At 45.0% G+C, this 27,824-nt stretch overlaps 11 protein-coding genes and 3 non-coding genes across 16 annotated transcripts; 8 read left to right on the top strand and 6 right to left on the bottom strand.

Annotated features, from left to right (window-relative positions):
- Window positions 1-783: 783 nt before the first annotated feature.
- On the top strand, window positions 784-1,898 carry LOC6536252. Its single transcript, XM_002096802.3, has 3 exons — window positions 784-892; window positions 955-980; window positions 1,040-1,898. Exons 1-3 carry the CDS (start codon window positions 832-834, stop codon window positions 1,889-1,891), a joined length of 939 nt encoding a protein of 312 aa, XP_002096838.2. The 5' UTR covers window positions 784-831; the 3' UTR covers window positions 1,892-1,898.
- On the bottom strand, window positions 1,882-3,939 carry LOC6536251 (cysteine-rich DPF motif domain-containing protein 1). The gene is made up of 2 exons (XM_002096801.4): window positions 3,808-3,939; window positions 1,882-2,580 (listed from the first exon to the last, which is right to left on the bottom strand). The coding sequence occupies exon 2, from the start codon at window positions 2,566-2,568 to the stop codon at window positions 2,104-2,106; it is 465 nt and encodes a 154-aa protein (XP_002096837.1). The 5' UTR covers window positions 2,569-2,580; window positions 3,808-3,939; the 3' UTR covers window positions 1,882-2,103.
- Window positions 2,617-3,946, bottom strand: LOC6536250 (putative transferase CAF17 homolog, mitochondrial). 2 transcript variants are annotated; one of them, XM_002096800.4, is made up of 2 exons: window positions 3,808-3,946; window positions 2,617-3,742 (listed from the first exon to the last, which is right to left on the bottom strand). In XM_002096800.4, exon 2 carries the CDS (start codon window positions 3,739-3,741, stop codon window positions 2,695-2,697), a length of 1,047 nt encoding a protein of 348 aa, XP_002096836.1. In that variant the 5' UTR covers window position 3,742; window positions 3,808-3,946; the 3' UTR covers window positions 2,617-2,694. The 2 variants fall into 2 exon arrangements, with proteins under 2 accessions (XP_002096836.1, XP_015047619.1); XM_015192133.3 differs by having other exon boundaries at window positions 2,617-3,759; window positions 3,808-3,932.
- A 306-nt stretch (window positions 3,947-4,252) lies between these two features.
- On the top strand, window positions 4,253-5,604 carry LOC6536249 (protein unc-50 homolog). Its single transcript, XM_002096799.4, has 3 exons — window positions 4,253-4,687; window positions 4,943-5,302; window positions 5,358-5,604. Exons 1-3 carry the CDS (start codon window positions 4,357-4,359, stop codon window positions 5,492-5,494), a joined length of 828 nt encoding a protein of 275 aa, XP_002096835.1. The 5' UTR covers window positions 4,253-4,356; the 3' UTR covers window positions 5,495-5,604.
- A 32-nt stretch (window positions 5,605-5,636) lies between these two features.
- Window positions 5,637-6,781, bottom strand: LOC6536248 (39S ribosomal protein L19, mitochondrial). The gene is made up of 2 exons (XM_002096798.4): window positions 6,622-6,781; window positions 5,637-6,569 (listed from the first exon to the last, which is right to left on the bottom strand). Exons 1-2 carry the CDS (start codon window positions 6,683-6,685, stop codon window positions 5,713-5,715), a joined length of 921 nt encoding a protein of 306 aa, XP_002096834.1. The 5' UTR covers window positions 6,686-6,781; the 3' UTR covers window positions 5,637-5,712.
- A 312-nt stretch (window positions 6,782-7,093) lies between these two features.
- Window positions 7,094-12,946, bottom strand: LOC6536247 (transketolase-like protein 2). Its single transcript, XM_002096797.4, has 4 exons — window positions 12,754-12,946; window positions 10,829-11,267; window positions 7,514-9,112; window positions 7,094-7,445 (listed from the first exon to the last, which is right to left on the bottom strand). The coding sequence occupies exons 2-4, from the start codon at window positions 10,930-10,932 to the stop codon at window positions 7,268-7,270; spliced, it is 1,881 nt and encodes a 626-aa protein (XP_002096833.1). The 5' UTR covers window positions 10,933-11,267; window positions 12,754-12,946; the 3' UTR covers window positions 7,094-7,267.
- On the top strand, window positions 11,573-11,665 carry Trnay-gua. Its single transcript has 2 exons — window positions 11,573-11,609; window positions 11,630-11,665. It is a non-coding gene; the product is annotated as a tRNA-Tyr (tRNA).
- Trnay-gua lies at window positions 12,012-12,105 on the top strand. The gene is made up of 2 exons: window positions 12,012-12,048; window positions 12,070-12,105. It is a non-coding gene; the product is annotated as a tRNA-Tyr (tRNA).
- Trnay-gua lies at window positions 12,580-12,672 on the top strand. Its single transcript has 2 exons — window positions 12,580-12,616; window positions 12,637-12,672. It is a non-coding gene; the product is annotated as a tRNA-Tyr (tRNA).
- Window positions 12,947-13,424: 478 nt separating the features above from the next.
- Window positions 13,425-16,666, bottom strand: LOC6536243 (peroxisomal N(1)-acetyl-spermine/spermidine oxidase). The gene is made up of 5 exons (XM_002096796.3): window positions 16,071-16,666; window positions 14,939-15,344; window positions 14,102-14,876; window positions 13,924-14,044; window positions 13,425-13,864 (listed from the first exon to the last, which is right to left on the bottom strand). The coding sequence occupies exons 1-5, from the start codon at window positions 16,335-16,337 to the stop codon at window positions 13,682-13,684; spliced, it is 1,752 nt and encodes a 583-aa protein (XP_002096832.1). The 5' UTR covers window positions 16,338-16,666; the 3' UTR covers window positions 13,425-13,681.
- A 238-nt stretch (window positions 16,667-16,904) lies between these two features.
- Window positions 16,905-19,877, top strand: LOC6536242 (Hermansky-Pudlak syndrome 5 protein homolog). Its single transcript, XM_002096795.3, has 3 exons — window positions 16,905-17,165; window positions 17,248-17,748; window positions 17,807-19,877. The coding sequence occupies exons 1-3, from the start codon at window positions 17,082-17,084 to the stop codon at window positions 19,700-19,702; spliced, it is 2,481 nt and encodes an 826-aa protein (XP_002096831.1). The 5' UTR covers window positions 16,905-17,081; the 3' UTR covers window positions 19,703-19,877.
- A 174-nt stretch (window positions 19,878-20,051) lies between these two features.
- On the top strand, window positions 20,052-25,362 carry LOC6536241 (ATP-dependent RNA helicase bel). 2 transcript variants are annotated; one of them, XM_015192132.3, is made up of 4 exons: window positions 20,052-20,836; window positions 22,436-22,808; window positions 23,008-24,858; window positions 24,926-25,362. In XM_015192132.3, the coding sequence occupies exons 1-4, from the start codon at window positions 20,792-20,794 to the stop codon at window positions 25,042-25,044; spliced, it is 2,388 nt and encodes a 795-aa protein (XP_015047618.1). In that variant the 5' UTR covers window positions 20,052-20,791; the 3' UTR covers window positions 25,045-25,362. The 2 variants fall into 2 exon arrangements, with proteins under 2 accessions (XP_015047618.1, XP_002096830.1); XM_002096794.4 differs by having other exon boundaries at window positions 20,053-20,836; window positions 23,008-24,849.
- Window positions 25,363-26,110: 748 nt separating this feature from the next.
- LOC26534974 lies at window positions 26,111-26,997 on the top strand. Its single transcript, XM_015192131.3, has 2 exons — window positions 26,111-26,215; window positions 26,659-26,997. The coding sequence occupies exon 2, from the start codon at window positions 26,685-26,687 to the stop codon at window positions 26,919-26,921; it is 237 nt and encodes a 78-aa protein (XP_015047617.1). The 5' UTR covers window positions 26,111-26,215; window positions 26,659-26,684; the 3' UTR covers window positions 26,922-26,997.
- On the bottom strand, window positions 26,938-27,813 carry LOC6536240 (protein SYS1 homolog). Its single transcript, XM_002096793.3, has 3 exons — window positions 27,524-27,813; window positions 27,333-27,454; window positions 26,938-27,247 (listed from the first exon to the last, which is right to left on the bottom strand). Exons 1-3 carry the CDS (start codon window positions 27,686-27,688, stop codon window positions 27,052-27,054), a joined length of 483 nt encoding a protein of 160 aa, XP_002096829.1. The 5' UTR covers window positions 27,689-27,813; the 3' UTR covers window positions 26,938-27,051.
- Between the last annotated feature and the right edge of the window lie 11 nt (window positions 27,814-27,824).

The raw sequence follows: 27,824 nt of genomic DNA, 5'->3' as shown, positions 1-27,824 counted from the left end.
AAGAACATAAATCCACCCCTATTTTAAAACTCAACTCACTTTGAGTTGAGATAGCTGCAGATCGAGTGAATATCTTTTGAGATACTTTTCCTTTGATTTCAAAACCCCAGGAGTTTTCCGCATTGGGCCAAACTTGACCTCTAAGACGACCTCAAAGATGCGAGTTGAGAGAAGCGCGCGCGTTGCTCCTTTTGTGTCCTTTGCTCGCATCCTCCGGGTCATCTTCTGACCTTTTCCTTTTTTTTTGGCACCCGCTTGCCCTTTGTCCTTCGCCTTCGGGATCGTTGACAAAAGAGCTGGGGCATTGCAATAAATGTGATAAAGATTGTTTTTTGTCTTTCTGTGCAATTGCTTGGACACCGTGCCATAAATTGCCCGTAGACCGGTGATCACTGACCTTTGATCTGGGCTATCGTTGATCATCGACTAAGGGTTTTGGTTTGCACGGAAATGCCTTGAATGATGCCTTAATTGTGGGACATGCAGCTGGAACCGTCGGGTTCCATTGAACTGACCCTCAATTGTGGGTGTTTAACGTATGTTTTGCGCGACTTTAGGCGTAGTCTTATAATCTTCACACGTGTAACACCCTAATTTATTGCATGTCTGTAAAAGAAATCTCGTCGATGGTTTGATAGAAGTAGTAACTCATTTTTACTTTTCTAAAACATCTTGCATTGCACCACTGTCAAACTTAAGAGAGCCCCCACGAAATCTAGTGAAACTAATTACTCGTGTCAATTTAAATTATATTTTACCCCATAAGTTTATTTTTTTTGACAGATATGGTGAGTTATCAGTAGAACTCGAACGTTACTGGTGGTTAGTTCAATGAAGATCAGCACGAAAATGATTGGAATTATATTTTTGGCAAGACTTCTTAAGCAAGTTGGTACGTACTACTAATCCATCCATGTTTATGACGATGATTAAACAATCTTGTTCTCGATAAAGACGGAAAAGGAGAAATTTCAGATCTGGTAAGGTTAAACCTAGCACATAGTCTAATTGCAATATTAAATATATATGTTTTTTACAGGAATCTCTGGCTAAGACCGATGCTAAGTACACTGCCTTACTGAAAGAGATAAATGCCACTTTTCACAACAGACCGACGCACATAAAGAAAAATGCGGAATTCGAGAAGAATTTCCAAACAGTTTTAATTGCTTTGAACCTAAGCATGTACGACATAGCGACCAAAATTGATACCTACACTGATTTTACAGTTTATAATCAAATCCGAGTAGAACTCGAAAGGAAAATATTCAAAAAGATACAAGTGGCGGAGAGACTTTTAAAGCTGGAAAACCTTTTACCAAAGTGTCGTACCTTTTTTGGGGATCAGCAATCGCTACTTGTCAGAGGTTTCTATCAATCGAACCTAATGAAATTGGAATTATTGCATGATCCGAGTCCAGAGTGTGAAAATGTTGAATTGCAGCAAATTTTCATCGAGCCAACTTCAACAACTTCCAAGCCACATAACTATGATATAGACATTGTAAAAACTTTGGTCAAATATCATACGCGTCCATGGGGAAATAAGACATATAAGGAGTTCGACGAAAAAATATGGATCCTTTTTATGGCCATAAACAGCGAAGAGCAAAAATTTAAAAAGGATGCATTAGCCACATTCAATAAATATGACGAACATCGCGCAATATTGGACAAAGCTTTGGCAATCCGCATTGGGGAATTTACAAAGCAAATACCGAATGAAAAAAATCCATGCAAGGTACACCTTATTCGCTTAAAAAAAGAATTAGGACGTGCAATGTTTGCAGCCATTAAGAAAAAGCACGACATTTTAGTCGAATCGAATTATGTAAGGTCTTGCCTTAATAATAATAGGAAATTGTATAAAGGCACATATGCTTTGAATTAACATTGCAGATTTCAGATTCGTTTTATTTCACATGTGCTGGCTTAGTTTTAAAATGGGAATCTTGTGTTAAAAACAATACACTTAAGAACTTACGGGTTTCAATACTAAAATATAATTTTTAGACTTCGTACATAGTTATACCGTTCTAACCAAAAACTCTTTCAGTAACTATATAATTTTTACAGACTACCATTTTTTATTTACAGACTTTTTTAATTTTTTTTGCCTTGACTGGCTGACAACTGCTTTCTTATCCGAGCTTGCGCCTCAACTGGCCAGTTCTTTAGTTCTTCCTTGCCACAAGGCAAGCAAAAAGAGGCTGTGTAGTAAAAACTGCAGCCGGGATCCTTGCACACTGACTTGGAGCAGGTGGAGCACTTAGTGCCCAGTGTGATATAGTATTCCGGCTGTGTCTGCCAACGAGGTGGAGGTGGCTGGAAGGGATCTCGCATCACATAGTTATCCTCGGGGTACTCAACTCCTAGAGCAAAAGGCGGTTTCCGTCCAAAATAATGTACCATCTCGTGCATTTCACAGCCAGAGCAGTTGAACTCGATGCGTGCTATTCGTTCATCCGCCTCCTCGGGATCAATAGGCTTCTTTTCCTCTTCGGGAAGCTGTAATCGTTTAATTTCCTCTGCCTCATTGTCCAGGACGAAGTCCTCATCGTCATCCATGATAGAGATTTTCTAAAAGACCAATAGAAAAACATAGAACTGGGCATCTTTTACGAAGACTAGTTACATTTACTACACTTATAACAATGGTATAATAACAAATAGTTGGTCAATTCAGTTCGTAGGTCATTCAGCGAACGCCATGCGACGCTTTCCAGGCAGATCCTCTGGCCACCATTCCGGACGTTCCACAAAACAACGCTCGCCATCGATCATTAGCTCCGGACGGCCGTTGAGAACCTTCTCGATTCGCAACAGTGCAACACCATGCTTGTGCGCAAAACCAAAGACGCGTCCTAGTTTCGCTCCAGCAACAGAAGTTACGTCCTGGTTGGAACCCAAATCAATAGGAGCTGTCAACCGGATGGGCATGTATCTCTTTCGGATCACGCCCGAATGATGGACGCGGGCGGTCAACTCCTGGCCGACATAGCAGCCCTTTTGGAAGCTCACGCCATGTAGGTAATCTGCATTTGCTTCGAGAGGAAAACATTTGCCCGGAGGCAGTTCCGAGCAGCCCTCGCCCACTCCCTGCTTGTAGCGAAGAAGCTGATAATTATTATCAGGAGAGGCTGGTGTGGCGGTTCCAAAGTCGACAAAACATTTCGACAGCTTGGCCCAGTCCATGTCGGTAGGAGCCAGGATGCGTGTGCCAAGGACGGGCAGCCTCGGGTCGAGGGACACAAATAAGTCCGGATGTGGATTGGGTACAGCCTCCGAAGCGTCCTTAAGGTTGAACATCACCCAAGTGGTATACTCATCGTCCACACTGTCGACCTCAATGCGTCTGCGAACGCGGTAAGTGCGGAGGTGGCGTCGGAAGTCCGAGGAAGCCTCCCGATCGCACTCAATTAGGATGGTTTCCGGATTGTTGGTGCGGTACAAGATTGTGTCGTACAGCAGCCTGCCCGCCTTGTTGAGGAAGTGGGCGTACATTGAGGCAGGACCCCCCGGTGAACGAATCCGGGCCACATCGTTGGTCGAGAGACCCTGCAAGAATGGCACCACCTCGGCCCCGTGGACGCGGATGAGTTCCCGGTTGCCCAGTGGCTCCAATGTGAAATTGCGCTGACTTAGGCCCACCGGACGGGCGTACGGAATCCTCATCTCGTGGATATTACGTATGTGCTGGCGCACGGCGCGCAGAAACCACGGATTCGAACATCTATTCATGCTGCAAAATGGAGGCATCTGTTGCCTGCAATTGGTACTGGAAATGCCAAAGGAAATCGCTCTTACCTTGTGCAGGAAATTTGACTTAATTTATTTGATCGATCTAGCAGCAGAAACTTAAATTTGGTACTCAAAACAAAGTCGAGCAAGAGACTGATTTTTTGGCACCCGGTTCATAACATTTGGATTTGACAGTTTGTTGGAGATGAGAGATTGATCACTTTTATAACGTGACACGAATTGAGGTGCATAATATATATATATCGCAATACACATTGTTGGTGCTCTTACAGTGGCCCGTGCAACAAAATTATTAAGTAATGTGCATGCTTAAAATTTCATTTACTTTAAGAGTTTCAATTGTAATACCTTTTTTAATTATCATATTAATTTTAATAATTGTAATATTTCACTGCACTTACGGATTTTTGCTTGTAGCCATAAAACTGTGTCACGCACCCATCCCCAATCAGCTGTTCCTTATCGTGACTCCACATCATCTTGTTTTGCCTGGCCTATTTTAGCACATTATACACGGAAAATCGGTATTTCGTGGCGCTGAGGGCGCAGCCACTCTGCTGGAAACACAAGAAATTTTGTTTTAAACAAAACAAAATGAGTCAATATAGCCACGTTAAGTATACACAATCGCCGACGCCGTCGGTGGTTTCTGGCTACTCGAGTGCCTCGCGGCTCCATTCACCTCTTCCGCCGCCCGCCAACCACCGGAGGGACTGCCTCTCGGCGACCACTAAGAGCTACAAATACCTGCGACGTCTGCTTAAATTCAATCAGATGGACTTCGAGTTTGCCCTGTGGCAGATGCTCTATCTCTTTGTGGCGCCACAGAAGGTGTACCGGAACTTCAACTACCGGAAACAGACCAAGTCACAGTTTGCCCGCGACGATCCGGCCTTTCTGGTGCTCCTGGTCGTCTGTCTATGTGGTGAGTTCTAACGCCCAAGCATTCACACACCTCCGCGGAGGAGATCCCATCTTCATCGGTTACCATCTTGTTCTACATCTACAGACAGGAAATTGATCAGCACTTCTTTCTCTACTGTCTATACCAATCGGTTTTCTGTTTGGGAAAAGTAACTTATTTCATCAGTGTCCAATTAGATTACTATAGCCTTATATAGGAATATACACCATTTGAAAAAATCAAGGACACACCGATAACTTATTAATCTTTCAACAGTCACTTCCCTGGGCTTTGCGTATGTGCTGGGATTGTCCTTCTGGCAGAGCATCTCGTTCATCTTCTACGTGGTCTTTGTGGACTGTATTTTCGTGGGCATCATAATAGCGTCGTTCTTCTGGGCGGTGACAAATCGGTATCTGCGCACAAATAGTCTGGAGCCGGATATCGAGTGGGGCTATGCCTTCGATGTCCATCTGAACGCCTTCTTTCCGCCACTGATGCTGCTGCACTTCATCCAGCTGTTCTTCTACAACTGGCTAATCAGCCAAACGTGGTTCATCTCGCGATTTCTGGGCAACACCTTTTGGTTGATGGGCATGGGCTACTATGTGTACATCACGTTTCTGGGATACAATTGTAAGTTATATTATGCATTAACAAGTTCTCTAAATAATAAGTTTTCCTCCTGCAGGCATTCCGCATCTGAAAAACACCCGCATCATTCTCATCGCCCTGCCCATCATCTTTCTGCTGTTTCTGGTCGTCACAATTATTGGTTGGAACGCAACGATATCCTTTGTCAATTTCTACAAGTATCGCGTATATTAGTACTTTAACGTCCGTTGTAAATTATTCTGCGTTTAGTTGCTAAGCCACTATACTTCACTTATGACTAATAAACTAATTAATTTAGCGTTATCCAAACCTTATAATTGAAATCTTACGTTTTGATAAAGTAGAAGGCATAGAATGGTGATAAACTCTAAAACCTTTATCTTTCAACATTTTTCGATATTTTTATTCTACAAAATGGACAACAAATGCAATTACGCCAGCTGCTTGGGCTTAATGAAAGTGCGCTTGCGCTTGTTGCGTTTTCGCTGCAGCTCCAGTGTGTGCAATTCCGTGTGCACCTCGGCGAAGATCTCCGTTTGCTCCTCCTCGGGAATCGAGCTGCGGTAGTCCTTCATCATGTCGTATTTCTCCCATGGCTTCTGCATCTTGGCCGCCGACAGGCGATGCTTGTCTTTCAGATACTCATCGATGTTGGCTACACCACGCAGATTCTGTCGCTCCCAACGCTCCAGCCATGGACGCGGACGGAGCACCACCTTAATGTCGTTGACGGGCACCGGAGCACCCTCCTCGAGCGGTTCTGCTTCCATGTTCTCGTCGAAAGTACTGTACTCAGGAAGAGCGTCCCGTAGGTAGAGAAGACTGTCATCCAGTCGCTTCTCTAGCCGCAAAACCTCGATCTTCTGAATAGTAGGATCGTACAGCTCGTAGACCACCTCCATGCCCTGGTGATCGATCACGTTGCGAAGGATAAATCGAGCGCGCAGCCCACAGCGATCCCTATTGATACAAATGCCCACAAATCGACTGGTTTTTCCGGCTGCATGGGGATCGGAACTGGTCACCGCGAGGACAGATCCAACGTAGAACTCGGGCAGATCAATCTGTTTGCGACGATCCAGCATGTCCAGTCGCTCCAGTTTTTCGCGCACAAGGTTGCGCCACTCCACCTTCGGATCGGGCAGGAATTCTGGGTAAACAAACCGATAATTTGCCGGAATGATGGGCTTCCGGTTCACTGGTGGAGTCGGCGTGGTTGGCGGAGCCTCTTTTTTCTGTTCCTCCTGATTTTCAATTGCATGTTCCGCAGTTTTGGTGGAGAAGGTGACTGAAAATACGCGTCTTGAATGTGTGGCACTAGATAAAATGTCTGTCCTTACCAATCCGCTTGTAGACACACTGCTGCGTCAATCTATTCAGCATAACTCTTGTGCTTAAGTTCATTTTTAATGGCTTTCGGGATTCGCTGAAACAAATGAATGTTTAGATAATCATGCCGCACGATTATCAGCTGGCACCAGCGATGGCGATAGCATAGTTATCGATAGTTTTTCTAATTGGAAGGTAACTGCCAACTTGTTAGTTTTTACCTCGGAATTAAATTAAATAATAATCTAAAACAAATTTTTAATTTTAAAATTGTAACAATATGCCTTAGCTTAAACCAAAGCTAATATATTTAATTCCTTCTTATATCTATACATTTTGTTCCCAACGCAAACCAAAAGTAAAGCCATATCAAACAAAAAACAATCCACAGCAAACCAAAAGCAAATCGACCCGCCATTTCACCTCTATAAAATAAGTTAGCTTGATTCAAAAACAGAAAACCAAATAATATAGTTCGGCTTATTTGTTTTTATTAAAGATATTTTATTTTCATGATGTTAAGGATCAAATCAGCGAAAGTAATTAACAATCTTAGAGGGAATGGTGGGGGTAATAGTAGAAGTAAGTAGTAACTGGGGGAATTCCTGTAGGCGGTAAATGAATGTAGCCAGATGACGACCGTTGGAGTCTCGTCCCTTAATCCTTGAGGATCTCGTTGACGGCGTTGACGACGTGGCGGGCGGAGATGCCGAACATATCGATGAGGACTGACGGAGGACCCGAGCGTGGAACTGTGGGCACGTACAAATGTTTGACCACGAAGTTGCGCTCGCCAGCCAGGGCACTCAGCACAGCTTCGCCCAGACCACCTTGCCTATAACGAGTCAAATAAAATCCGAGTTAGCAACGGATTACTATTGAAAGACTGCAAAGAACACTTACTGGTAGTGATCCTCAACGACGACCACACGTCCTCCGCACTGCTTGCCGTGCTCGATAATCAGCTCGGCGTCCAATGGCTTCACGGTGAAGGGATCGATCACACGGACGGTGATGCAGTTCTTCTCCAGCTGATCGGCGGCAGCCAAGCACTCGTACAAAGTGATTCCAGCTCCGATCAGGAGCACCTCGTCAGAGCTCTTTTGGCGCACCACCTTTCCGCGGCCAATGGTGAAGGGTTCCTCGTTGTCGTAGATCACGCAGGTGTTGGGTCGGGACGTACGGATGAAGCAGACACCCTTGGTGTTGGCGGCCAGTTCGACGGCACGCTCCGTGCTCACCGCATCAGAGGGATAGAAGATGGTGCTGCCCGGGATGGTGCGGAACATGGCAATGTCCTCCAGACCCATCTGGGAGGGACCATCCTCACCGATACTGCAGCCGCAGTGGGAGCCCACAAAGTTAACGTTCGTCTGTGAGATGGCGCCCATACGGATCTGATCGAAGGCACGGGTGAAGAAGGTGGCAAAGGTGGACACAAAGGCAACTGTGCGGCGACGGCAGGCGGCTCCAACGGCCACTCCCACAAGATTCTGCTCGGCGATGAAGCACTCAATGTAGCGCTGCGGGTCGAGGTTCTTCAGCTTGTCGGAGAAAGTAGAGTTCTTGGTGTCTCCGTCCAGGGCAACCACACGCTGGTTATTCTGGCCAATCTTGGCCAGAGCTGTACCATACGCCAATCGAGTGGCAATGGAATCACCCAGCTTGTAGGCGGGTGGCGAGCTCAACTTAATGTTGCTGATGTCGACATCGGGAGCAGCACCAGTCTTGGACACCGGCTTGGGGGCCAGTTTAACATCCTTGTTGACAATCAGTCCCTGCAGATGCTTTACCACTTCGGCGGCCTTGTCGCCCAGTGGCTTGCCGTGCCAGTTGTCCAAATCCTCGATATTGGGGAAGTCCTTGCCCTTGAAGGTCTTTGCAATGATGGCGGTGGGCTTGTTCTTGGTGATCGCAGCACAATGGAAGGCCTTGGTCAACTCCTCAACATCGTGACCATCGACAACGACAGCGTTGAAGCCGAAGGCCTCCAGGCGATCCCGGTAAACATCCAGCTTATGCTGCAGGGAGGTGGCCTCCGACTGACCCAAGCGGTTCACATCGAAGATCACGCAAAGGTTGTCCAGTTTGTAGTGGCCGGCAAAGTGCAGCGACTCCCAAATGGAACCCTCGGCGGACTCACCATCACCAACGACCACGTAGGTGCGATAGTCGGCCTTGTCGAAGTTCTTGCCCACATAGGCCATTCCAGCGCCGACGGCGACACCCTGTCCCAGGGATCCCGTGCCCACATCGATGAAGTTCAGACGAGGCGTCGGGTGACCCTCCAGATCGCTGTCGATCTTGCGCAGGTTGTTCAGATCCTCGATCGGGAAGAGACCGGCCTCAGCCCAAGCGGCATACAGAATGGGGGCGGCGTGTCCCTTGGACAGGATGAACCGATCGCTGGAGGGATCGCGCGGGTGCTTCAAGTTCAGGCGCAGCTGCTGGAAGAACAGCACGGACATGATCTCGGCAATCGAGGCACATGATGTGGGATGGCTATAAAGGGGAAGAGTGGGCCAAATATTAGATTGTAAAATAACATTGTGTTTGCAGTTCTAGGTTAAGGTAGGTGCCTATGAAACTAGAAGTCGACCTTAACGTAGGTAAGTGAAGGCCGATGTATAAAGGAAAAGTATAACTAAAAACTTTGTTTAATAAATGAAATCCATTTGTCTATTACAGCTTATCTTCAAAGCCCCTATTCCCCCCTTTTTAAAAGAAGACTTCTGGAGTATCCAATTGCAAAGTATATGTAAATAAGATAGGGTGGATTCTCAGAATTCAGTGTTCCCATGCGATCGTGTTCCGACAAAAAACAAAAATTCCAAAAAAAATCTGCAGAATCGCAGATCTGGCACAACTCCAACCGCAAAAACACGCAACCCTAGACAAAAAGGGGGGCTCGTCTTACCCCAGACGTATAAATAAACCAAATCACGGACATAAGTAAATACTTATGCATGTTCTGGTGTGATTTTTATGTTTGTCAAGATGTGAGTATACATACATATGTACAGAAATGGCAATCCTCACCGGTTTCTGTCCCTTGTACTTTTCTGATCCCCAAAAAACCTAAACAACAGCCTTCAAAACGAGATTCTTGGGTTACACGATGGAGTTGCATGGTGATCTGTGTTGATCACGTGTTTCTAGATAGTTCCCAAGTGCGTCCCCATTTCCTGCAACCATATCAAGAACTAATGAAGGTGATACCGAGTGTTAGCAGTGACCCGGCCCGCTTATTTTATCAGTTTTCAGTGATTTTCGATTATCATGCGGGGAACACACTTGAGCTGGTCACCTCTAATCGGTCATATCGTGGCCAGTGAGTAACCAAACGCGGCTTATCTCGTCGCCAGAGGTCACATTTAGAGCAAACAGAACAGATCTTATCTGGAACCGTTACAAAAAAAAAAAAGGAAAAAACTAATGGAGGCGATAAAAGTGTATTCCTTATCAGCATACTAACTTTTTTATTTACTGTTGCAGTAATAATTTGATCGCGTCTATCCGAGATATAATTACATTAAAAGCCATAAGGTCGTAAATCTCAAGTGTAGGGGATCATTTCATTACTATTCCTATCCCTCTCATTCGATTCCCGTCACAAGCTGTGCTTTCCAACACTTGCATGTACATACATATGTACATATATTAAATGCCGCTTTTTGATATCTAAGTATGTTTGTTTGTACGCCATTTGGCTTTGTGTGTGTTTTCGGCGTTTTGAACGCCACGCACAAAACAAAAGAAATTAAAAAGCAGTAAGAGAAAAAGCTAATTTTTCAAGGTTGTCTAAGGTCAAAAAATATTAGCTCACAATTTAAGGTATGTAGGTGAACGCGGCTTATCACTGAGCACGCAAACAGGGCAACAAATTCGCGAATTCACTAAAGCTATTGGACAACACGTGGCTTGGCAGCTGAATCTCAGGAGCAGAAGGGGGTTACTAAAGGAACCGGTCTCCCTATATCTAACATCTTACATAGATACAAAACTATATGCGTAATAGTTTTAACAATAAATAATAATAAACAAATTCTTAGCCCCTTTCAAAACTTTTTCGCAGCCACCCTTGAAATGGAAGGGGTCACCTTTGAAGCAACAAGTGCAAGGTGCACAACTTTTAAAATTCGCAGCTATGTACACACAAATATAAAATATGCACACTTTAATTTGCTAATGGGCTCTTAGTTATATTCGATAGCTTACCCCGATTTGGAGGCCTGGGTGGCGTTGATGGAGTGAATACGCAGCTTCTGGGCCAGATCTTTCAGATCCTGGACAGTCTTGGCTTCGGGCTTGTGGTATGACATCTTGCGAATACGAATGTGAATTGGATCCGAACAAATGCGGTTTTTAATATGTTGCACAACAACACTCGAAAGTTTCGGATTCGTTAGCCAAAGGGTGACTCCTCTATGTTTGCAAAAGACAGACAAGAGTATCGACGTGGTGGATGAGTAGCTGGAATCGAAGTTGTCAACGGACCACTGCTGCCGGCTTCTGGAAACGAACTGCTCTCGTCGCCGGCACCTCGGTCGCTTTTACGCTGTGGGGGCTCAATCTTGGGGAGCGGACTCGCAAAGTATCGGTATCGTTATCGTCTATGTGGAGTCGGACTGCTCTAGTCGCGCTTCAATCGTCGGCGCTGGAACGAGATGGATATATGTATATGTAGACATCAGCTTTGTTTGCACCCCACCCTCTTATCTGGGTACAGCGTCGGGTGGATAACTAGTTACGTACGATGTGAAACCAAGGTCAAATAGTGTATAGCTGGCTTTCTAACTTCATGCAAGAGTTTGGTCTGAACTGAAACCATGAAACGATTTAGAATGCTATTACTTTTAATATTAGTTTACGAGAATTTAGGGCCCTATTTATTTGACCATCAGTATTACTTTCCCCTTCTCGCTCCTGAACAAAAGGCGAATTTGCCGTCATTGAAACTAACCTTCGATAGCTCAGTTGGTAGAGCGGTGGACTGTAGTTGGAAAACATGCAATAGAAATCCATAGGTCGCTGGTTCAAATCCGGCTCGAAGGATCAGAAGATGTAAAATTTTTTTGTATATATATTATATTTTAATTATAATTAATATTTTATTTTACAATTTTTTATTATTATTTTAAGCTAATGAAAATAAAATAAGAAATAAATAGATGTCAGAAACTAAATAGAGAATATAAATAAGCAATTTGTGTAAGATGCCGGCGCTATCAAACACTTTGGCCTTAGCCTCTGTAGACTACTGCAATTGACTGAATGGAGAAAGCTGACCACTTTTATTTCACCCAAATAAGTAGTAAGCGAAAGAAAAAGAAATACCAAAACATAGTACATTTTGCTTGTGCCCATGCAGAAAACGCGCATTGGCCGACTCTAAACTCAACCTTCGATAGCTCAGTTGGTAGAGCGGTGGACTGTAGTTGGAAAAATGTGCAATAGAAATCCATAGGTCGCTGGTTCAAATCCGGCTCGAAGGATTTTTTGTCGATTTTTTTAATATTCCTTTTATATTAGAATTAAATATTTTATATTTTTTAAGACCCGTATCCAGTACAAAATATATATATATATTATATATTAAAAATAAGAAAATGCATTAACCATTTTAAAAAAGTACCGAAAATTAAATATAGCTGGCTTAAAATCCACTATGTAATAAAAAATAATCATTATTTTAAAAATATAGCAATTTTAAAAGCAGGTGAAAAATGCACATGTCTTATTTAATTTGTTTGTATGTACATATGTATGTATATTAAATATAAATAAATTTAGGCTTAGCAACAATCGGAAAGAGATGCATATACAAGACATTACATAATTTGACCGTGACCTCAATCCACTAAAAAGACTTTAAAAAGTAAAATATGTATTAATTTAAGCGATGGCCAACCAAAGTTTAGTCGCGATTATACGCATACCCGGTGCATAACCAACACCCCAGCACGCCCCCTTCGATAGCTCAGTTGGTAGAGCGGTGGACTGTAGTTGGAAGACACGCAATAGATATCCATAGGTCGCTGGTTCAAATCCGGCTCGAAGGATTTTTTGTTCAATTTTTTTATAAACGAATTGTGAGTGTTTTTTTTAAATAAGCTTAGTTAATCTATTTTGTTTTCACCTACCTTATACTTGTACGATATTTTACCACACCTCAGTTAAATTCGTGTAAATGTATCCACAAAAAATTTATGAGCGCAACTCCAAAGATTTTCAACTAATTTAGGATATATTTTGAATTATAGACTTTGTTGGCCTAAAACAAAAAGCACAACTTGATTTTTATAGTACGAATTACTTTCCGTTGTTAAAAGATCAGAAGGGCCTTCTACAGTGCTTTACTATTCAAAAATAAACATTTTCCTTCAATAATTTAGCGTGTTCTTTTATTCATTTATGCGTACAAGTCGATATCTTTGTCACAAATACAAATAATTATGCAGATCCAAGTGTTAGAACGGACTTATGAATATCAACTTTTGTTTTACCGCCTTAAAGAGTCAACCAATGCATAATTTAGTTAGCAAAATAGTTAACGTTAACAATAGTTACTTTCAAATATACACTAGTTGCACTCAGTGTTTGACCGTCTAAGTGTCAATCTTTTGGTGCAACCTTTTCTACGTTAAATACGAATTTATAAAAATAGGCAATATATTTGTATTCATACACTTATGGTTGCTAATCGGTAATTAGGTCTAAACAACATTATGTCTTTGTGCACACTTTTCGTCCAAGTACAGTGAAAGCTGTTGCGGGTGCACGATCTGTTCGAGTTGGCAGCACATTGATCAGCTCAGCTAAATGGTAACGTTTATTTATAGTATTGTACAAGCGGGTTCCAAATAAATTACAAAATAATTGCATCAACAAAATAAAACAAATGCTTACAAGGGATGTACACAAATAAGTTGAATTGTTTTAAGACGCTAGCAAAATAAATTACAATCAAACAAATTAAATATCACTAGCTAAAAAGCGTTTCAAGAGCGTACAAAAAACGATAATAAATTATAATACAAAATCGATGAGTGGTCGTTGATTAGCCTAGACTCAGTCCAGAGCAATGCCCTGTATCCAGGCGCTCAGATCACTGCCGTCCGACTCCATGATGATTTCGTCTGGCTCATCGCTCGCCAGCAAATGCTGCGCTGCCGTCCGTCCGCTCAAATAGGCGCCGTGTACAGTAGAGTAGAAACTGGAATGGGTGTGCTCTCCGGCAAAAACTATGGCGGGCTGGCGAAACATAATAAAATAAGAACCAATGTTGGATGTAAAAAGACTTTTGAACCGACCTTCATAGCCTGAGGCGTGGCATAGAGGGGCTGGGCGAGGTTTTCGATGTCCTCCTGTGTTGCCCCCACCGGTATTGAGGTGTATGCCCCTCCGGTAAAGTCCTGCGACTTCCAACTGGTGCTAGAATGAGTTTTTCCGTTAATAGACAACATTTTTAACAATGTTTCGTTGCCTTACCAAACACATCGCTTTGGCTTGGGCACGTAAGGATCCTGCAGGAAATTCCTAAGTATTTCCGTGCACTTTTCCGCCACTGCCTTATGGTCGAGTGTCTCCATGTATTCCGCCTCCCGGCCCGAAACCCAGCCCAAGAGCAGCGTGTCCGTCACCTTGGCAAACGAATATATCTTCTTGAACCAATTCTTACTGAGATAATCTTCGCTGGCTAGCTCCTCCTCGGAGCTGTTCATATCCCGCTTATCGTCGTCCCACAAAAGCATAATCTCTGATATATCGGCACTGAGGAACGGTCGCTCGTACTCCAAGAAGATCTTGTCCACGGTGCCGAACATGAGATTCTCGATGGACTCCTGTTTGTACTGCGGCAACACAGGGTCGAAGAGAGCGCGATGGGTGTTTTTCAGTACGCCTAGCGGTATGGTGCATATCACATGGGCTGCATGAAACACTCGACCGTCCTCACAATCTATGCGCACGTTGCCTGCAGGAAAATCACAATTGCTGCTGGTGTTGGACTCCACGGAGGCGCCACGAAGATCCCCCGTCGGCACTTCCGTCACCGTTCGTTCAGAGTCATCCGAGTGCTCGTCCTCCGAGTTCTCGTCCACCGTCTCCAGTCCAGTGAAGGTCTTTTTTCGCTTCCAGTGGATTTTCTTCACCGGACATTTGGTCAGGATGGACTGCTTGGGTATCTGAGCACCCAGCGGTCGCAGAATAGAGCTGTAGCCAGATGGCAACACTATATTGCCACCTTGAAGCTCAGTGTAGCTGCCTAAAATAAACAATATATTTTTAATGTAATATAGTATTAATTATTATTAAACTTAGCCTTACCAAGTTCCAGGAGATCCACCTCGTTCATGTTGTTGCAGCCGGTAATGCAGGTCTCTCGCTTGAGCAGGCAGTTAAATATGGATTGCTTGAGGCGTTTTTCCTTGGGATCCTGGACCTCGCTCAGGTAGATTTCGATCTCATAGTTAATGTGCTCGCCCACGCTGTGTATATCCGGTGGCGGGCTGTACTGGCACAGGAAATACTCATCGCAGCGCCTCAGAAAGCAGACGTACGCCTCGTAGATCTCCTGAAGTATGTTGAAGGGCACCTGGTGCCCGTCCTCCGTGGTGGCCACCACCTTGTGCGGTTTTGGTACGTTGACCACGCTGACTAGACCATGTTGCACGGCCAGCTCGAAGATGGGATTGCCCAAGACGCCGTGTATCCAGTTGGCGCCAAGTTCAACCTGTGATTTTAAAGTGAGATTGTTTAGAAGTATTTAAGTAGGTAATTTTTAGGTATGTCTAAGATAAGTAGCTAAAGTTAAGCATTTTAACTTTCTAGTAATAAAAAGATAAGAACTGACCTACATATATTAGATTATTTAAGGGGCGTATGTAGTTAACAAGAAGTTCAGCAGACAATATAGAAAACTGGAATAATAATAATACATTTTTCTGTCCTATAACTAAGACTACGTGATCGTCAGCCCGCAAGCCCGTGAGTTTTTTAGGGCATTGCACTGGATACGTCATCATTGGCTTAATTCACAAAATAACCCTATCTTATCTGCCAAACGTTGCCGAAGAAAGTTGTATAACAAATTCTTGATAAAGTGCCGCCAAACCGGTCAAAACTATGCAAATAAACGCAATGAAAATCGTGAGTAGAAATCACGACGGATGCAATCACATGAATTACCTCATGTAAGCATGTGTAACAAATGAAACTTACAATAGGCAAATAGGGAACAGGAACATGTATAAAAATAGCTTTAATGAAAAGCGTAAACAGCTGACCGACTGCGCAGTGCTTGGAAAAATCTATAATCAACTCGCTGGGGCGATGAATCTGTTACAGCATGCTTGTGGTTTTTCCGTGGTCGGAAGTGTTTTCCTTTTAACGTCATATGGTCCCATATGATGGTTTGTTTTGGTTCTTGGACTTGAGGAGGTTATATAACAATAGGTACCTTCTGATTATTGCTGAGCGGTATGGACACTATGCGTCCGCCCACCCGGCCTCGTGCCTCCAGAATAAGGAAATCCTCACAGCCGTTTTGCAAAAGGTGATTGGCAGCCGATAAGCCAGCCATTCCGGCTCCAATAATCACGATCTTAACGTTGGTATTATTCCCTGCACTTTGTGGCTGATCCCCGGCTCCAGCAGCCCCAATAGTGGCCATTCCCTCCTCCGTGGGCGAGGGAGCGGGTGTTACGGGCTCCTCCTTGTCGACCATTGCTACACTTTGGCTTCTATGTACATAAGCGATTTAATTGTGGATCCCCGGTGTTTATTTATTTTTCTTCTATTGTCTATCACGCCTCATTTCACTTTTTCTGCTGGTTTTTTCGGTTGGCGAGTCGCGCCACTGTTTTGACGTTTATTTGACAGCAGGTTTATGGGTTGGGGGAGGTAGCAGAGAACAGCTGTTCGATTGGTTTGTAAATATGCAATTATTTATGGCAAACATTGTGCTATAACAGTTTCACTTCTGGGTATGGCAGTTTGACAAGCGCTTCTTTGTGGAAAACTGATTTTAATTGAAAGTTTAGGTCAAAGTTGAACCACAGCTGTTGATTACGATGTTGCCACACTTGAAGTTTGTGAAGGTAAACAAGACAACTGTCATTTTGCAGCACTGAATGTATCGATACTTCAAGAACTGTGATTTCAAAAAACGTTTGTTTTAAATATAGTTTGGAAATGATGAATCATTTTGTTAAACATCAATCAGAATAGTATAATATTAAGAAATCATTTTAGGTCGCCCGATAAGCCACTGACTATCGACCACCTGCCAGCACTAACAGAGCTGCCAGACAGTTCCAACGACCTGTGTACACAAATTACTGGTGGCACAGATAAAGAAACACAACTCCTGTAAATAATTGCTTGAGATGTGCAAGACAATGACTTAATCGCGATTAAAAAGCGAGCGATGTGATTAACCAACGACTTAGACTACGAAAACGCCCGCAAGATGGCCGACACATACTGCCTGACAAACTTTATTGATTTTTCGCTGTCGCTGTCGCTGCCGCTGAAACACCACAATCGCATCAAGGTGAGAGCAAGCCACTCCAATCGCATCTCACCAGTAATTTGATAGCAGGCCACCCACTAATGCCCCCCCTTCCTCCCTGCAGTACACCTGCTTCGACATCTCCGACAGCTATATCATATTCGGGGCCTCATCCGGATCGCTGTATCTGTTCAATCGGAACGGCAAGTTCCTGCTCTTGATACCGAACAAGCATGGAGCAATCACCAGCCTCAGCATTTCGGCAAACAGCAAATATGTGGCTTTTGCGACGCAACGTTCGCTGATCTGTGTGTACGCCGTGAATTTGTCCGCCCAGGCCACGCCGCAAGTGATTTTTACTCATCTGGACCAGTCCGTACAGGTGACATGCATCCACTGGACGCAGGATGAGAAGCAGTTCTACTATGGCGACTCCCGAGGACAGGTCAGCCTCGTGTTGCTCTCCTCGTTCATCGGACACAGTCTGCTGTTCAACATGACAGTGCATCCGCTGCTCTACCTGGACTCTCCCATCGTACAAATCGACGATTTTGAGTCCCTACTGCTGGTGTCCAACTGCTCCAAGTGCATTCTGTGCAACACAGAGTACGAGGAATACAAACAAGTGCGTTCTGATACTTACCAATCGATTACCTTCTTACCCTATGTCAAATTCTTTTCAGATTGGTAACCGTCCGCGGGATGGAGCCTTTGGCGCCTGCTTCTTTGTCTCTCCGCAGGAGTCTTTGCAGCCATCGCGGATCTACTGCGCCCGACCAGGCAGTCGTGTGTGGGAGGTGGACTTTGAGGGCGAGGTGATACAGACGCACCAGTTCAAGAGCGCCCTAGCCACCGCTCCTGCCAGGATTCAGCGACCTGGTAGCGGCACAGACGAACTAGACGCCAATGCCGAGCTGCTGGACTATCAGCCGCAGAATCTACAGTTCGCTAAGGTCCAAAAGTTGAACGAGGACTTCCTGCTGGCCTATACAGAGCTGGGACTGTATGTGTTTGATGTTCGACGATCGGCGGTGGTGCTGTGGTCCAATCAGTTCGAGAGAATCGCCGACTGCCGCTCCTCGGGTTCGGAGATCTTTGTGTTTACGCAGTCCGGCGCTCTTTATAGTGTCCAGCTGCAGACGCTGCAATCGCACGCAGTTTCTCTGATACAACAATCCAAATTGCTGCCTTGCGCCAATCTACTCCGCCAGCATGTCCGATATTTTGCGGACAAGGCTCGTGAGGATTACGAGCTGAAGCAGTTAAATCCACTGAAACAGCACCTCATCGAGAGGCAGGAGTACGAGCTGTTGAACGATATATCCGTGATATTTGATGCCATAACTCAGTGCACAGGGAGTGCTTTGGATACGCACAGTTCGGGAGGCAGTTCGGCCACCACTGAACGCAGTTTGAGCGGAGGAAGCTCATCGAGAGCTCCGCCAAAGGGAGTGTACGTGCTGGAAAACGCATTTTGTGACAACTTGAAGCAGCCTCTCAAAACGGGCCACTTCAAGGATGCCCTGCTGACGGTAACTGGTAAATTCGGCAAGAACATCATAAAGTACAAGTTCAATATTTTCGCCGAGGAACAGCAGCAGTTGGTCAGGGAACTAATTCCAGCCAGCGAGCGTTCTCTACCCTTCAAGGACATCAAGGCACGCTACGAGTCGGGAAGTGAGGATCAGGAGGAGGAAATTGTAAGGCGCTGTAAAAAGCCGGCACCCCAGGCACCACACATCAGTCCCGAGGAGAAAACGCTTTACAACCTTTACCTGATCGCCAAAAGCGCGAAGTTTAGCCGGACGCAGTGCGTCGATCGCTATCGAGGTGTCTTCGATGAGTATGCTGCTGGAGAGCTGGTGAATCTGCTCGAGAAACTAGCCCAGGTGATGGTGGAGCATGGTGATAAGCCTGACCAAGCGCAACGTAACTGCTACGAGATGTATTTCGATTACCTGGATCCGGAGATGATCTGGGAGGTGGACGATGCTACGCGGGATCACATAGCTGCCGGCTTTGTGCTGCTCAATGCCCCGGAAAATGCAGAGATTGTGAAGTGTGAGCATTGTTCGTTCCCACTTCGTTTTGATACCTCCTGCCAGTATCATGAGCTTGGAGCAGTGCTCCTGCGTTATTTCTGGTCCCGTGGAGAGCAACTTAAGTGCTTCGATGTGGTTCAATCCGTGCCGGCACTTTTAGACGTGTTAGCTAAATTCTACTTGGCCGAACAGAATCTCACCAAGGTGGTGGCCATCGTCCTCAACTATGGACTACCAGAACTTCTGGCGGACGTGGGCAAGCAACTGAGCGTTGGCGCATGGGGTCGCTGCTTTGAACAGTTCGTGGAACTGCAACGCGGCGGGCGACTGGTGTGCGCCAATTGCGAGTGCATCTCTGGCGTGGAGCAGGAGCAGTTGGGGCGCCACTTCTTCTACAACTGGAATTGCTTCCTCAACATCGCACTGGACCACATGTCCGCCGGGGACACGCTGGCGCTGATCTTCAAGTGGAGCTCATACATTCCAAACGACGCTATCGACCGGGAGTTTTACTCCCGCTGCCTGCTCAAGGGCTAAACGATCGATAAAATTATATATACATACATACGATTATAGCCATATTTATTGTTCCACTAACTTATCTCAAGCTAAGGCCAATACCAAAAGCATTTATTCTATATAAACATGTACACCCACAATATGTATATTCTATAGACGAAAGTGCATGAATATATTCCAGAGTTCGAAACTTCGTATTTTAGTTTTCTTTGGTAGAGTTAATGAGAATTTGAATATGGTTGTTGTCCACACATTCGAAATTCTTCTTTACCGCTTTAATTTTTTAAGTGAATCCCTATATAAAATCACAAATTTAATGTGAATTTCTTCGACTTTTGCTTCAAATAACAAAATGGGGTACAGCGACTGACGCTTTATAAACAACTACCCCTGAACATAAACACAAAATTTTTGGCCTTATTGAAACAAAATTAACTGCCCAGCCTCATTTCTCTTCCATTCAAAAAACAACAACAGCCTAGAAGAGATCGACGCACCGAAATAGCAAAAGTGAACAAAATACAATTTGAATTCCGTAGACCGCGAGACGAGCAAACCGATCTGGCAACGCCTTTGCCAGAGTCTCCGTTACTGACCGCCGCCGAGAGCCCAGGTTGTAGTCTCTGCTTTCCTCGATTCTGCTATCGATTCCTCATCGATATACGTGCTTAAGCAGCCCTGTTTTTTTAGACACGCGTCTGAAAGCGGAAAAAAACGTGAACTCGTCGGAAAAGCAGCATTTTCCAAGCCCATAGCGCTTGTAATTGTAATTGTTGGCACAAGCAGGCCAGCCAAATCCGATACGGAAACGTCTCAGTTTCAAGCCGAACAAAAGGAATTGTGTGCGAGGAACGAAAAGAACCGAAAAAAAAGTACAGACCCCTGAAATTTCACACGAGAACGCAGTAGCTTGTGGAACGTAAGAAGTTTTTGTCGGAAAAACTAAGGAAAAACGTATAGACACAAAGTGCAACACCAACACAACGATCGTATACATTTTTTTGTCGCAAATTGCAAGTGTGCACCTAAAAAAAATCAAAGCGTAACCATTGCAAAATTTTCCTAAACGGAAAGCAAGAAAAAAAAAGCAACTGATTGGAGGATAATATGAGTAATGCTATTAACCAAAATGGCACAGGTCTAGAGCAGCAAGTAAGTAGTAGCGTTTTTTACTGGTGAAATTACCATTTACCATGTATATAAGAATAGTATATGCATATGTGTGTATGTATATACGATGAGTGCCTGTGTGTGTGCGTGATGCTCATGCGGCTATTTGAAAAAGTTCGCCTAGAAATTTATTGATTTCATAACACACTAATGTCTCTATCGCTCTTTTTACAACGGTGAATCGTGTCGGTGTCAATGGTTTGCATGCGTCGTGTGTGTGTGTGTGCGCCTGGGCTCCTCTTCGTCATTCCAATTTGTAATTTCTTTTGTATAATTTTTGCTCGCTTGCCTCCAATTTGACGTGTATATTATATACATATGAAAGTTTTCATTCGGCCTCTCATGCTGAGTGTGTCGTGTGTGTGTGTGAGCAGTGCCGCTGTTCTAAGGCTGGGTGTGTGTGTGTGTGTGTGTCATATCTCGTTCTCTCTCGCTTGCGCACACATGTGGAAGCTGTTGTAAGCAGGGTTGCCAGGAGTTAGCGATCTGGTGATTAATTTCAAGGGTGATTTTGCAAAAAAAAAAAATAGTTATAAAAAAAAAGGAAGCTTTTACATGTACTTTATTTTCACAACTGTTTGTTGTGTTAGATATGTGATATAAAAATAATAGTTTAAAATAAATAAGTGTAGTGTATTTGCTTTAAGCCTTTTCTTTTAGCTTTATATGCTTCACCATTTGTGCCAACCACAATGGAATTAAAGTGTGGGGTTCCCCGTATAAAAATTAGAATATTTCCAGACGTTTAAGAAATTCGCTTTCAATTTGTTGCTGTCTTTGTTAATTAATGGTTAATATTACAAGCTATACGACAATAATAATTATTTCATATTTGTAAAGTATTTTTTAGAAGAGTTCTCCCATCTCATTCCACATTCTCTTCCCCTGGGTTCCACAACCGGGCTTAGTGTTCTGCCACTACGGTGCGATTTATTTTCCTATGTGTGTGTGGGTGGCTCGTTCACGTGTTGTTTTTGTTGGGTGGCCAGGCGGTCTCTCTTTGTGTAAAAGGTTGCCTGCGAGTGCGAGAGAGACGCTTACAGAGAGAGAACTAAATTCGAAGCTTTAAACTAGTTGCGCCTCTCTATCTTTGTATATATATTCCAGAGATTTGCACGTACATACATATGTACCCATGTATATATACACGTTGCGTTGCTAAGAGGAAGAGCGGTAAATAGCACATGTTGCTAAGCGGGCACGAATTCATTTTGGGAGTTCTAGAGGAGATTTGCCCTGGGGAATCTTTTGGGCAATCTGTTGAACTTGAAACTTGAACAGGTGCCGGCTGACACGGCCAATCATATGTTAATTAGCCATATACAACACATTATTTACATTAGTGGAGCACCGATTCTTTATATAGTTTAGTTTTAGTTCTTATCTTGAATGCACTTTGTTACACTACTATTAATATATAACAAAGAAAACTAGTGATTCCTAATCAGTGTCAATTAATTGTGTCAAATGCAGAAAATAGAAACTACTACTTCCTTTATTTATTGTGTTATATATTAAACAGAATGGTGATTATGCTGAAGTTCTGACCAAGACTAATGATTCAATCTCTCCCACTTGCAGGTTGCTGGTCTGGACTTGAATGGCGGCTCTGCTGACTACAGCGGCCCCATAACAAGCAAGACTTCCACTAACTCGGTCACCGGTGGTGTGTATGTGCCCCCGCATCTTCGTGGTGGTGGTGGCAATAACAACGCAGCGGACGCAGAAAGCCAGGGCCAAGGACAAGGCCAGGGCTTCGACTCCAGATCCGGGAATCCGCGCCAGGAGAGTAGGGACCCGCAACAGTCGCGCGGCGGCGGAGGCGAATACCGCAGAGGCGGCGGCGGTGGAGGTCGCGGCTTCAATCGCCAGAGCGGCGACTACGGTTTCGGAAACGGCGGCGGCGGCGGAGGACGACGTGGAGGTGGTGGTCGCTTCGAGGACAACTACAACGGTGGGTACTATTATAAGTATACGGGTATATAGGACATTTTCAAAAGGACATGCTGATTTTATTTTAAAAGTATATTCTACATACAGGGATACTGGATTTTCAGTAGTTTTTATCTTCGTAATGTAATTATCTCTATGATGCTAAAAGCATACTGCCTGGTTCTTTAAACTTATTATAGAATATTTGATTACTTTTGCAGGTGGTGAATTCGACTCGCGTCGCGGCGGTGACTGGAATCGCAGCGGCGGAGGCGGAGGAGGTCGCGGTTTTGGACGCGGACCATCATACCGCGGCGGAAGCGGTAGTAACCTCAACGAGCAGACTGCCGAGGATGGCCAGGCACAGCAGCAGCAGCCACGCAACGATCGCTGGCAGGAGCCAGAACGCTCTGCCGGATTCGATGGCAGCGAGGGCGGACCGCCTGCCGGCGGCAACAGAAGCTACAACAATCGTGGCGAGCGCGGAGGCGGCGGTTACAACAGCCGTTGGAAGGAGGGCGGCGGCTCAAACGTCGACTACACAAAGCTGGGCGCCCGAGACGAGCGCCTGGAGGTGGAGCTATTCGGCGTGGGCAATACGGGAATCAATTTTGACAAATACGAGGATATACCCGTGGAAGCGACGGGCCAGAATGTGCCCCCGAACATCACATCGTTCGATGATGTGCAGCTGACGGAGATTATCCGAAACAACGTGGCCCTAGCACGTTATGACAAACCGACACCGGTGCAGAAGTACGCCATTCCGATCATTATCAATGGCCGAGATCTAATGGCCTGCGCCCAGACCGGATCCGGCAAGACGGCCGCCTTCCTGGTGCCGATTCTCAACCAGATGTACGAGCTGGGGCATGTGCCCCCGCCGCAAAGCACCCGGCAGTACAGCCGGCGCAAGCAGTATCCTTTGGGTCTGGTGCTGGCGCCGACCCGCGAACTGGCCACCCAGATCTTTGAGGAGGCCAAGAAGTTCGCCTATCGCTCCCGGATGCGCCCGGCAGTGCTGTACGGCGGCAACAATACCAGTGAGCAGATGCGCGAGCTGGACCGCGGTTGCCACCTGATTGTGGCCACACCCGGTCGCCTGGAGGATATGATTACACGCGGCAAAGTGGGACTGGAAAACATTCGGTTCCTTGTTCTGGATGAGGCTGATCGTATGTTGGACATGGGTTTCGAGCCGCAGATCCGCCGCATCGTCGAACAGCTGAACATGCCGCCAACCGGGCAGCGCCAGACGCTTATGTTCTCGGCCACATTCCCCAAGCAGATCCAGGAGCTGGCCAGCGATTTCCTCAGCAACTACATTTTCTTGGCCGTTGGTCGTGTGGGCTCCACCTCTGAAAACATTACGCAGACCATCCTGTGGGTCTACGAGCCCGATAAGCGCTCGTATCTGCTGGATCTGCTCTCGTCTATCCGCGATGGCCCCGAATATACCAAAGACAGCCTAACGCTGATCTTTGTGGAGACTAAGAAGGGTGCAGACTCGCTGGAGGAGTTCCTGTACCAGTGCAACCATCCCGTGACCAGCATCCACGGTGATCGCACGCAGAAGGAGCGTGAAGAGGCTCTGCGCTGCTTCCGCTCGGGCGACTGCCCCATCCTGGTGGCCACTGCTGTGGCCGCTCGTGGCCTGGACATTCCGCACGTGAAGCACGTTATCAACTTTGACCTGCCCTCGGATGTGGAGGAGTATGTCCACCGTATCGGACGTACCGGACGTATGGGTAATCTCGGTGTGGCCACCTCCTTCTTCAACGAGAAGAACCGCAACATTTGCTCCGATCTCTTGGAACTGCTGATCGAAACGAAGCAGGAGATCCCCAGTTTCATGGAGGACATGAGCTCGGATCGCGGCCATGGCGGAGCCAAGCGGGCTGGACGCGGCGGTGGTGGACGTTATGGTGGCGGCTTCGGCTCCAGGGATTACCGTCAAAGCTCTGGCGGAGGCGGTGGCGGACGCAGTGGACCACCACCACGCAGCGGTGGCTCTGGATCGGGAGGCGGCGGTGGAAGTTACCGCAGCAATGGAAACTCGTACGGTAAGTTTGGTGAGTGTGGAACCATCCATCAGAAATTACCAGTTTGAACGTGTATACTTAACAATTTTCATTTTAGGCGGCAATTCAGGCGGCGGTGGATATTATGGCGGCGGCGCCGGTGGTGGCTCCTATGGCGGCTCCTACGGCGGTAGTGCCTCGCACTCGTCCAACGCGCCCGACTGGTGGGCTCAATGAGCAAGGCCTCAGCTTCAGGCAAAGGACCTGGGCCAGCAGCAGCATCAGCAGTCGCATCGTAGCCACTTTCGCAACTAACCAAACGGAGAAAAACAAAGTCGATAACAACTATATATATATATGTGCACACACGTATACTATATAGGAACAGCAAATGTGAAAGAGAAACTGTCTGTGCGCAGCGCAACACAAAACACGAAAATACAGAAAAAATACACAGATGCACCCTCCACCCTCGTTTAGCAATTCACTCCTCTCTCACAACCTCAAAAACCAGGAGCAAACGTTAATAATAAACTGTGCAAATCCATCGCGAAAGTATATTACATTCATGTATAGCCAGCCCAAAAAGCCCAAGCCCTCCATTTCCATCTCCTCCATCATTACATATATTTTATGGATTCGATGCGCGTAGTTGAAGGATATGCAAACATACATATTTAAAATATGCTAAACAACCACAAATATTAAGAATATTTAAGCAAATGATACAATTTTGAATTTTTGTCCATAAGTTACAATTCTCACACATCATTTTTCTTGGAACTCTTAAAATACATATATATATATTCATATATATATATATAGACATAAATATTGTCGATATCGAATCGAAACGATGAATGCGCAAATCCTTGAACTTCAATTGATGATTTTAAACGAAGAAAACATAAAAATAGTAATGGTATATATATTAATAAATATATAGATCGAGATATAATGTACTATATGAAACAAGAAACCAACACAAACAAGTAATTAAAAAAAACAAGTTTGCTAAACTTAAAATAAATAATTTAGCAAATGGAAAAGGATCTATCGTTGTTTTAATTTTATCTGGATTTGGTGTAACAGAGGTCTTTTGGTTACCAGATTGTCAGATATCGCTTGTAAAGCAACTACATTTATTATTAATACCTTGGGCGCCCTATTATCTTTCCCCAAACTTGTTCGATTAAGATTTATTTACTTACTGATATCATTTGTTGAATTAGCTCCATCGATAAGAAATGGCGAGTTACCTGTTCTTTGTTTTTAGTTCAGTAGGGTTTTCGACCCATTACGTTTCGGTTTCAGTGCAAAAGACGATTGCTTACATAGTCGGATTTTTATCTGCGACGATCTGCTGGCCATATATGTTGAATTAAAGAGTGGAATATCTATAGAATAGGTTAGTGAACCTTTAGAAGCTCCTCAGACGAGAGCTTTGTCACCAGTTTCCCTGCCGCAAAGCTTCAATTATGCACATTTAAGCAATCAGTATAATTGAAAGTTCAATTCGTGGGGAGCAAATGTAAGCGGAAAATGCATCAGAACGTGTCGAGGATGTGACGATCGTGGCGATGCCTACCCGCTTGCTAATTAGATTAGATAGGGCAACTTGATTAGTTTGCTCTGATGTTTTCTGGAGGGGAGCTTGTCGATTCGTTGTTTGCCAGATAAATTTGCTTGAAGAGCAAAGCTCTCCGCCTCTTGATCGCTGGATTTAGCAATTTTAAACAGCGTAGACTCTTGACTAGGCCACACCCCGTTTTATTATTATTTTGGCGGTCTGACGGGAATTTTCAGTGCACTCTCTGTTGTATTCGCGGATCTCAGCTGTGTCAATTTCAGACTCCCAACTAATAAACACGACGAGCATGCAGAAGCCACATCAAGGTTTGTGCTGGATGTTGCTTCTTCTGGCATCGCTGATCGCCACTTTTATGCTGGCCTTTAGCTACTGGATGTTTGTGCCGCGCGAGGAGTCATTTTGGTCTATGATATCCAACAATTACAGTGGAACTAGAATAAAGTACTCCATGCCGCCGTCAGCAGTACCTGAGGAACTTAAACTTCGGCAAAGACCGCCGTTCGTTTACCAGATATTACATTAAAAGAAGCAGTATAGTGTAGTGTTTATATGCTATGTATTCTTACGCTAGTTTAACAATAAATTAAATGTACACAGAAGCTGCTTTGGGTGGCATGGTTGAATAGCAGGCATCACAAGTTAGTGGCTCACAGTCAGACGTCCGACTTTTGATTAAGGGCCGCATAGCCCACTGGGATTTCCTTCATCTCGGTCTGCAGGCAGAGAAACTCGCCGCCTATGCACATTATTGTGCCGGTGATGACGTTCAGCAGCCACCAGGATGCGTTCGCTGGAAACGATCGGTTGTACCACCAGCAGATGAGCAAATGCAGGACGTGAAAGGTGCAACTGCCGTAAAAATGAAAGGGTGAGTTGTAATAGCAATTGATTAAGTTTATTTCTTCGCCTTATTAAGCTCATTAAAGATGCCCACCTGAAGTCCAGACAGAGCTTGGCTCTTCTTACAATGCACCACAGTGTCAGGGAAGCTATGAATGCATTTAGTACAAAGGCACAGATCACCAGTCGACCGCCCATGTCGTAGATGTGGATCTCCTTTAAGCAAGAAAAAATGGAGTGTTAGGAAAGAGGTTTACGGCATAAAATATATATTATATGGCATACATGGTATTCGAATAAGTGATCCAGACTATAGTTGTCCCCGGACAACTTGTTGGCCACGAAGACGAGTAGGCCAAGCGTGAAGTACACGCAGAACTGCATGGACACAATCTGGGAGGACAGCAGCGTGGGATCCCACTGGGTGTTGCGAAAGGTTCCGCCCTTCATGGTTGCCACGGGTTGCCAAATCAGCGCTTAGAGAACGAAAGTTCCAAATTTCAGCTGGCCATAACAAACTGACTCAGTCATTAGAGATGACACTGACGGACTATCGATTTTCTGAAGTCATGGACGGCAAATGGAA

This window comes from Drosophila yakuba, chromosome 3R (genome assembly GCF_016746365.2).
Source record: "Drosophila yakuba strain Tai18E2 chromosome 3R, Prin_Dyak_Tai18E2_2.1, whole genome shotgun sequence".
Lineage (NCBI taxonomy): Eukaryota > Metazoa > Arthropoda > Insecta > Diptera > Drosophilidae > Drosophila > Drosophila yakuba.
The sequence above is the reverse complement of the archived record's forward strand: the minus strand, read 5'-3'. Positions and strand labels throughout refer to the sequence as shown.

Excerpts from the sequence above, each read along its gene's own strand:
- LOC6536252 (XM_002096802.3), top strand. The coding sequence starts at position 832 with ATGAAGATCAGCACGAAAATGATTGGAATTATATTTTTGGCAAGACTT. Across the intron at positions 893-954 it reads AAGACTTCTTAAGCAAGTTG|ACGGAAAAGGAGAAATTTCA; the intron begins GTACGTACTACT and ends TTCTCGATAAAG. Across the intron at positions 981-1,039 it reads AAGGAGAAATTTCAGATCTG|GAATCTCTGGCTAAGACCGA; the intron begins GTAAGGTTAAAC and ends TGTTTTTTACAG.
- LOC6536251 (XM_002096801.4), bottom strand. The coding sequence starts at position 2,568 with ATGGATGACGATGAGGACTTCGTCCTGGACAATGAGGCAGAGGAAATT.
- LOC6536250 (XM_015192133.3), bottom strand. The coding sequence starts at position 3,759 with ATGCCTCCATTTTGCAGCATGAATAGATGTTCGAATCCGTGGTTTCTG.
- LOC6536249 (XM_002096799.4), top strand. The coding sequence starts at position 4,357 with ATGAGTCAATATAGCCACGTTAAGTATACACAATCGCCGACGCCGTCG. Across the intron at positions 4,688-4,942 it reads CCTGGTCGTCTGTCTATGTG|TCACTTCCCTGGGCTTTGCG; the intron begins GTGAGTTCTAAC and ends ATCTTTCAACAG. Across the intron at positions 5,303-5,357 it reads CACGTTTCTGGGATACAATT|GCATTCCGCATCTGAAAAAC; the intron begins GTAAGTTATATT and ends TTCCTCCTGCAG.
- LOC6536248 (XM_002096798.4), bottom strand. The coding sequence starts at position 6,685 with ATGAACTTAAGCACAAGAGTTATGCTGAATAGATTGACGCAGCAGTGT. Across the intron at positions 6,570-6,621 it reads GTGTGTCTACAAGCGGATTG|TCACCTTCTCCACCAAAACT; the intron begins GTAAGGACAGAC and ends GCGTATTTTCAG.
- LOC6536247 (XM_002096797.4), bottom strand. The coding sequence starts at position 10,932 with ATGTCATACCACAAGCCCGAAGCCAAGACTGTCCAGGATCTGAAAGAT. Across the intron at positions 9,113-10,828 it reads ACCCAGGCCTCCAAATCGGG|CCATCCCACATCATGTGCCT; the intron begins GTAAGCTATCGA and ends TCCCCTTTATAG. Across the intron at positions 7,446-7,513 it reads GTCGTTGAGGATCACTACCA|GCAAGGTGGTCTGGGCGAAG; the intron begins GTAAGTGTTCTT and ends GACTCGTTATAG.
- LOC6536243 (XM_002096796.3), bottom strand. The coding sequence starts at position 16,337 with ATGGTCGACAAGGAGGAGCCCGTAACACCCGCTCCCTCGCCCACGGAG. Across the intron at positions 14,045-14,101 it reads AAGCCAAAGCGATGTGTTTG|CACCAGTTGGAAGTCGCAGG; the intron begins GTAAGGCAACGA and ends AACTCATTCTAG. Across the intron at positions 13,865-13,923 it reads CCACGCCTCAGGCTATGAAG|CCCGCCATAGTTTTTGCCGG; the intron begins GTCGGTTCAAAA and ends ATGTTTCGCCAG.
- LOC6536242 (XM_002096795.3), top strand. The coding sequence starts at position 17,082 with ATGGCCGACACATACTGCCTGACAAACTTTATTGATTTTTCGCTGTCG. Across the intron at positions 17,166-17,247 it reads AACACCACAATCGCATCAAG|TACACCTGCTTCGACATCTC; the intron begins GTGAGAGCAAGC and ends TCCTCCCTGCAG. Across the intron at positions 17,749-17,806 it reads AGTACGAGGAATACAAACAA|ATTGGTAACCGTCCGCGGGA; the intron begins GTGCGTTCTGAT and ends AATTCTTTTCAG.
- LOC6536241 (XM_015192132.3), top strand. The coding sequence starts at position 20,792 with ATGAGTAATGCTATTAACCAAAATGGCACAGGTCTAGAGCAGCAA. Across the intron at positions 20,837-22,435 it reads GCACAGGTCTAGAGCAGCAA|GTTGCTGGTCTGGACTTGAA; the intron begins GTAAGTAGTAGC and ends TCCCACTTGCAG. Across the intron at positions 22,809-23,007 it reads CTTCGAGGACAACTACAACG|GTGGTGAATTCGACTCGCGT; the intron begins GTGGGTACTATT and ends TTACTTTTGCAG.
- LOC26534974 (XM_015192131.3), top strand. The coding sequence starts at position 26,685 with ATGCAGAAGCCACATCAAGGTTTGTGCTGGATGTTGCTTCTTCTGGCA.
- LOC6536240 (XM_002096793.3), bottom strand. The coding sequence starts at position 27,688 with ATGAAGGGCGGAACCTTTCGCAACACCCAGTGGGATCCCACGCTGCTG. Across the intron at positions 27,455-27,523 it reads ATCACTTATTCGAATACCAT|GAGATCCACATCTACGACAT; the intron begins GTATGCCATATA and ends TCTTGCTTAAAG. Across the intron at positions 27,248-27,332 it reads AAGCTCTGTCTGGACTTCAG|TTGCACCTTTCACGTCCTGC; the intron begins GTGGGCATCTTT and ends TTTTTACGGCAG.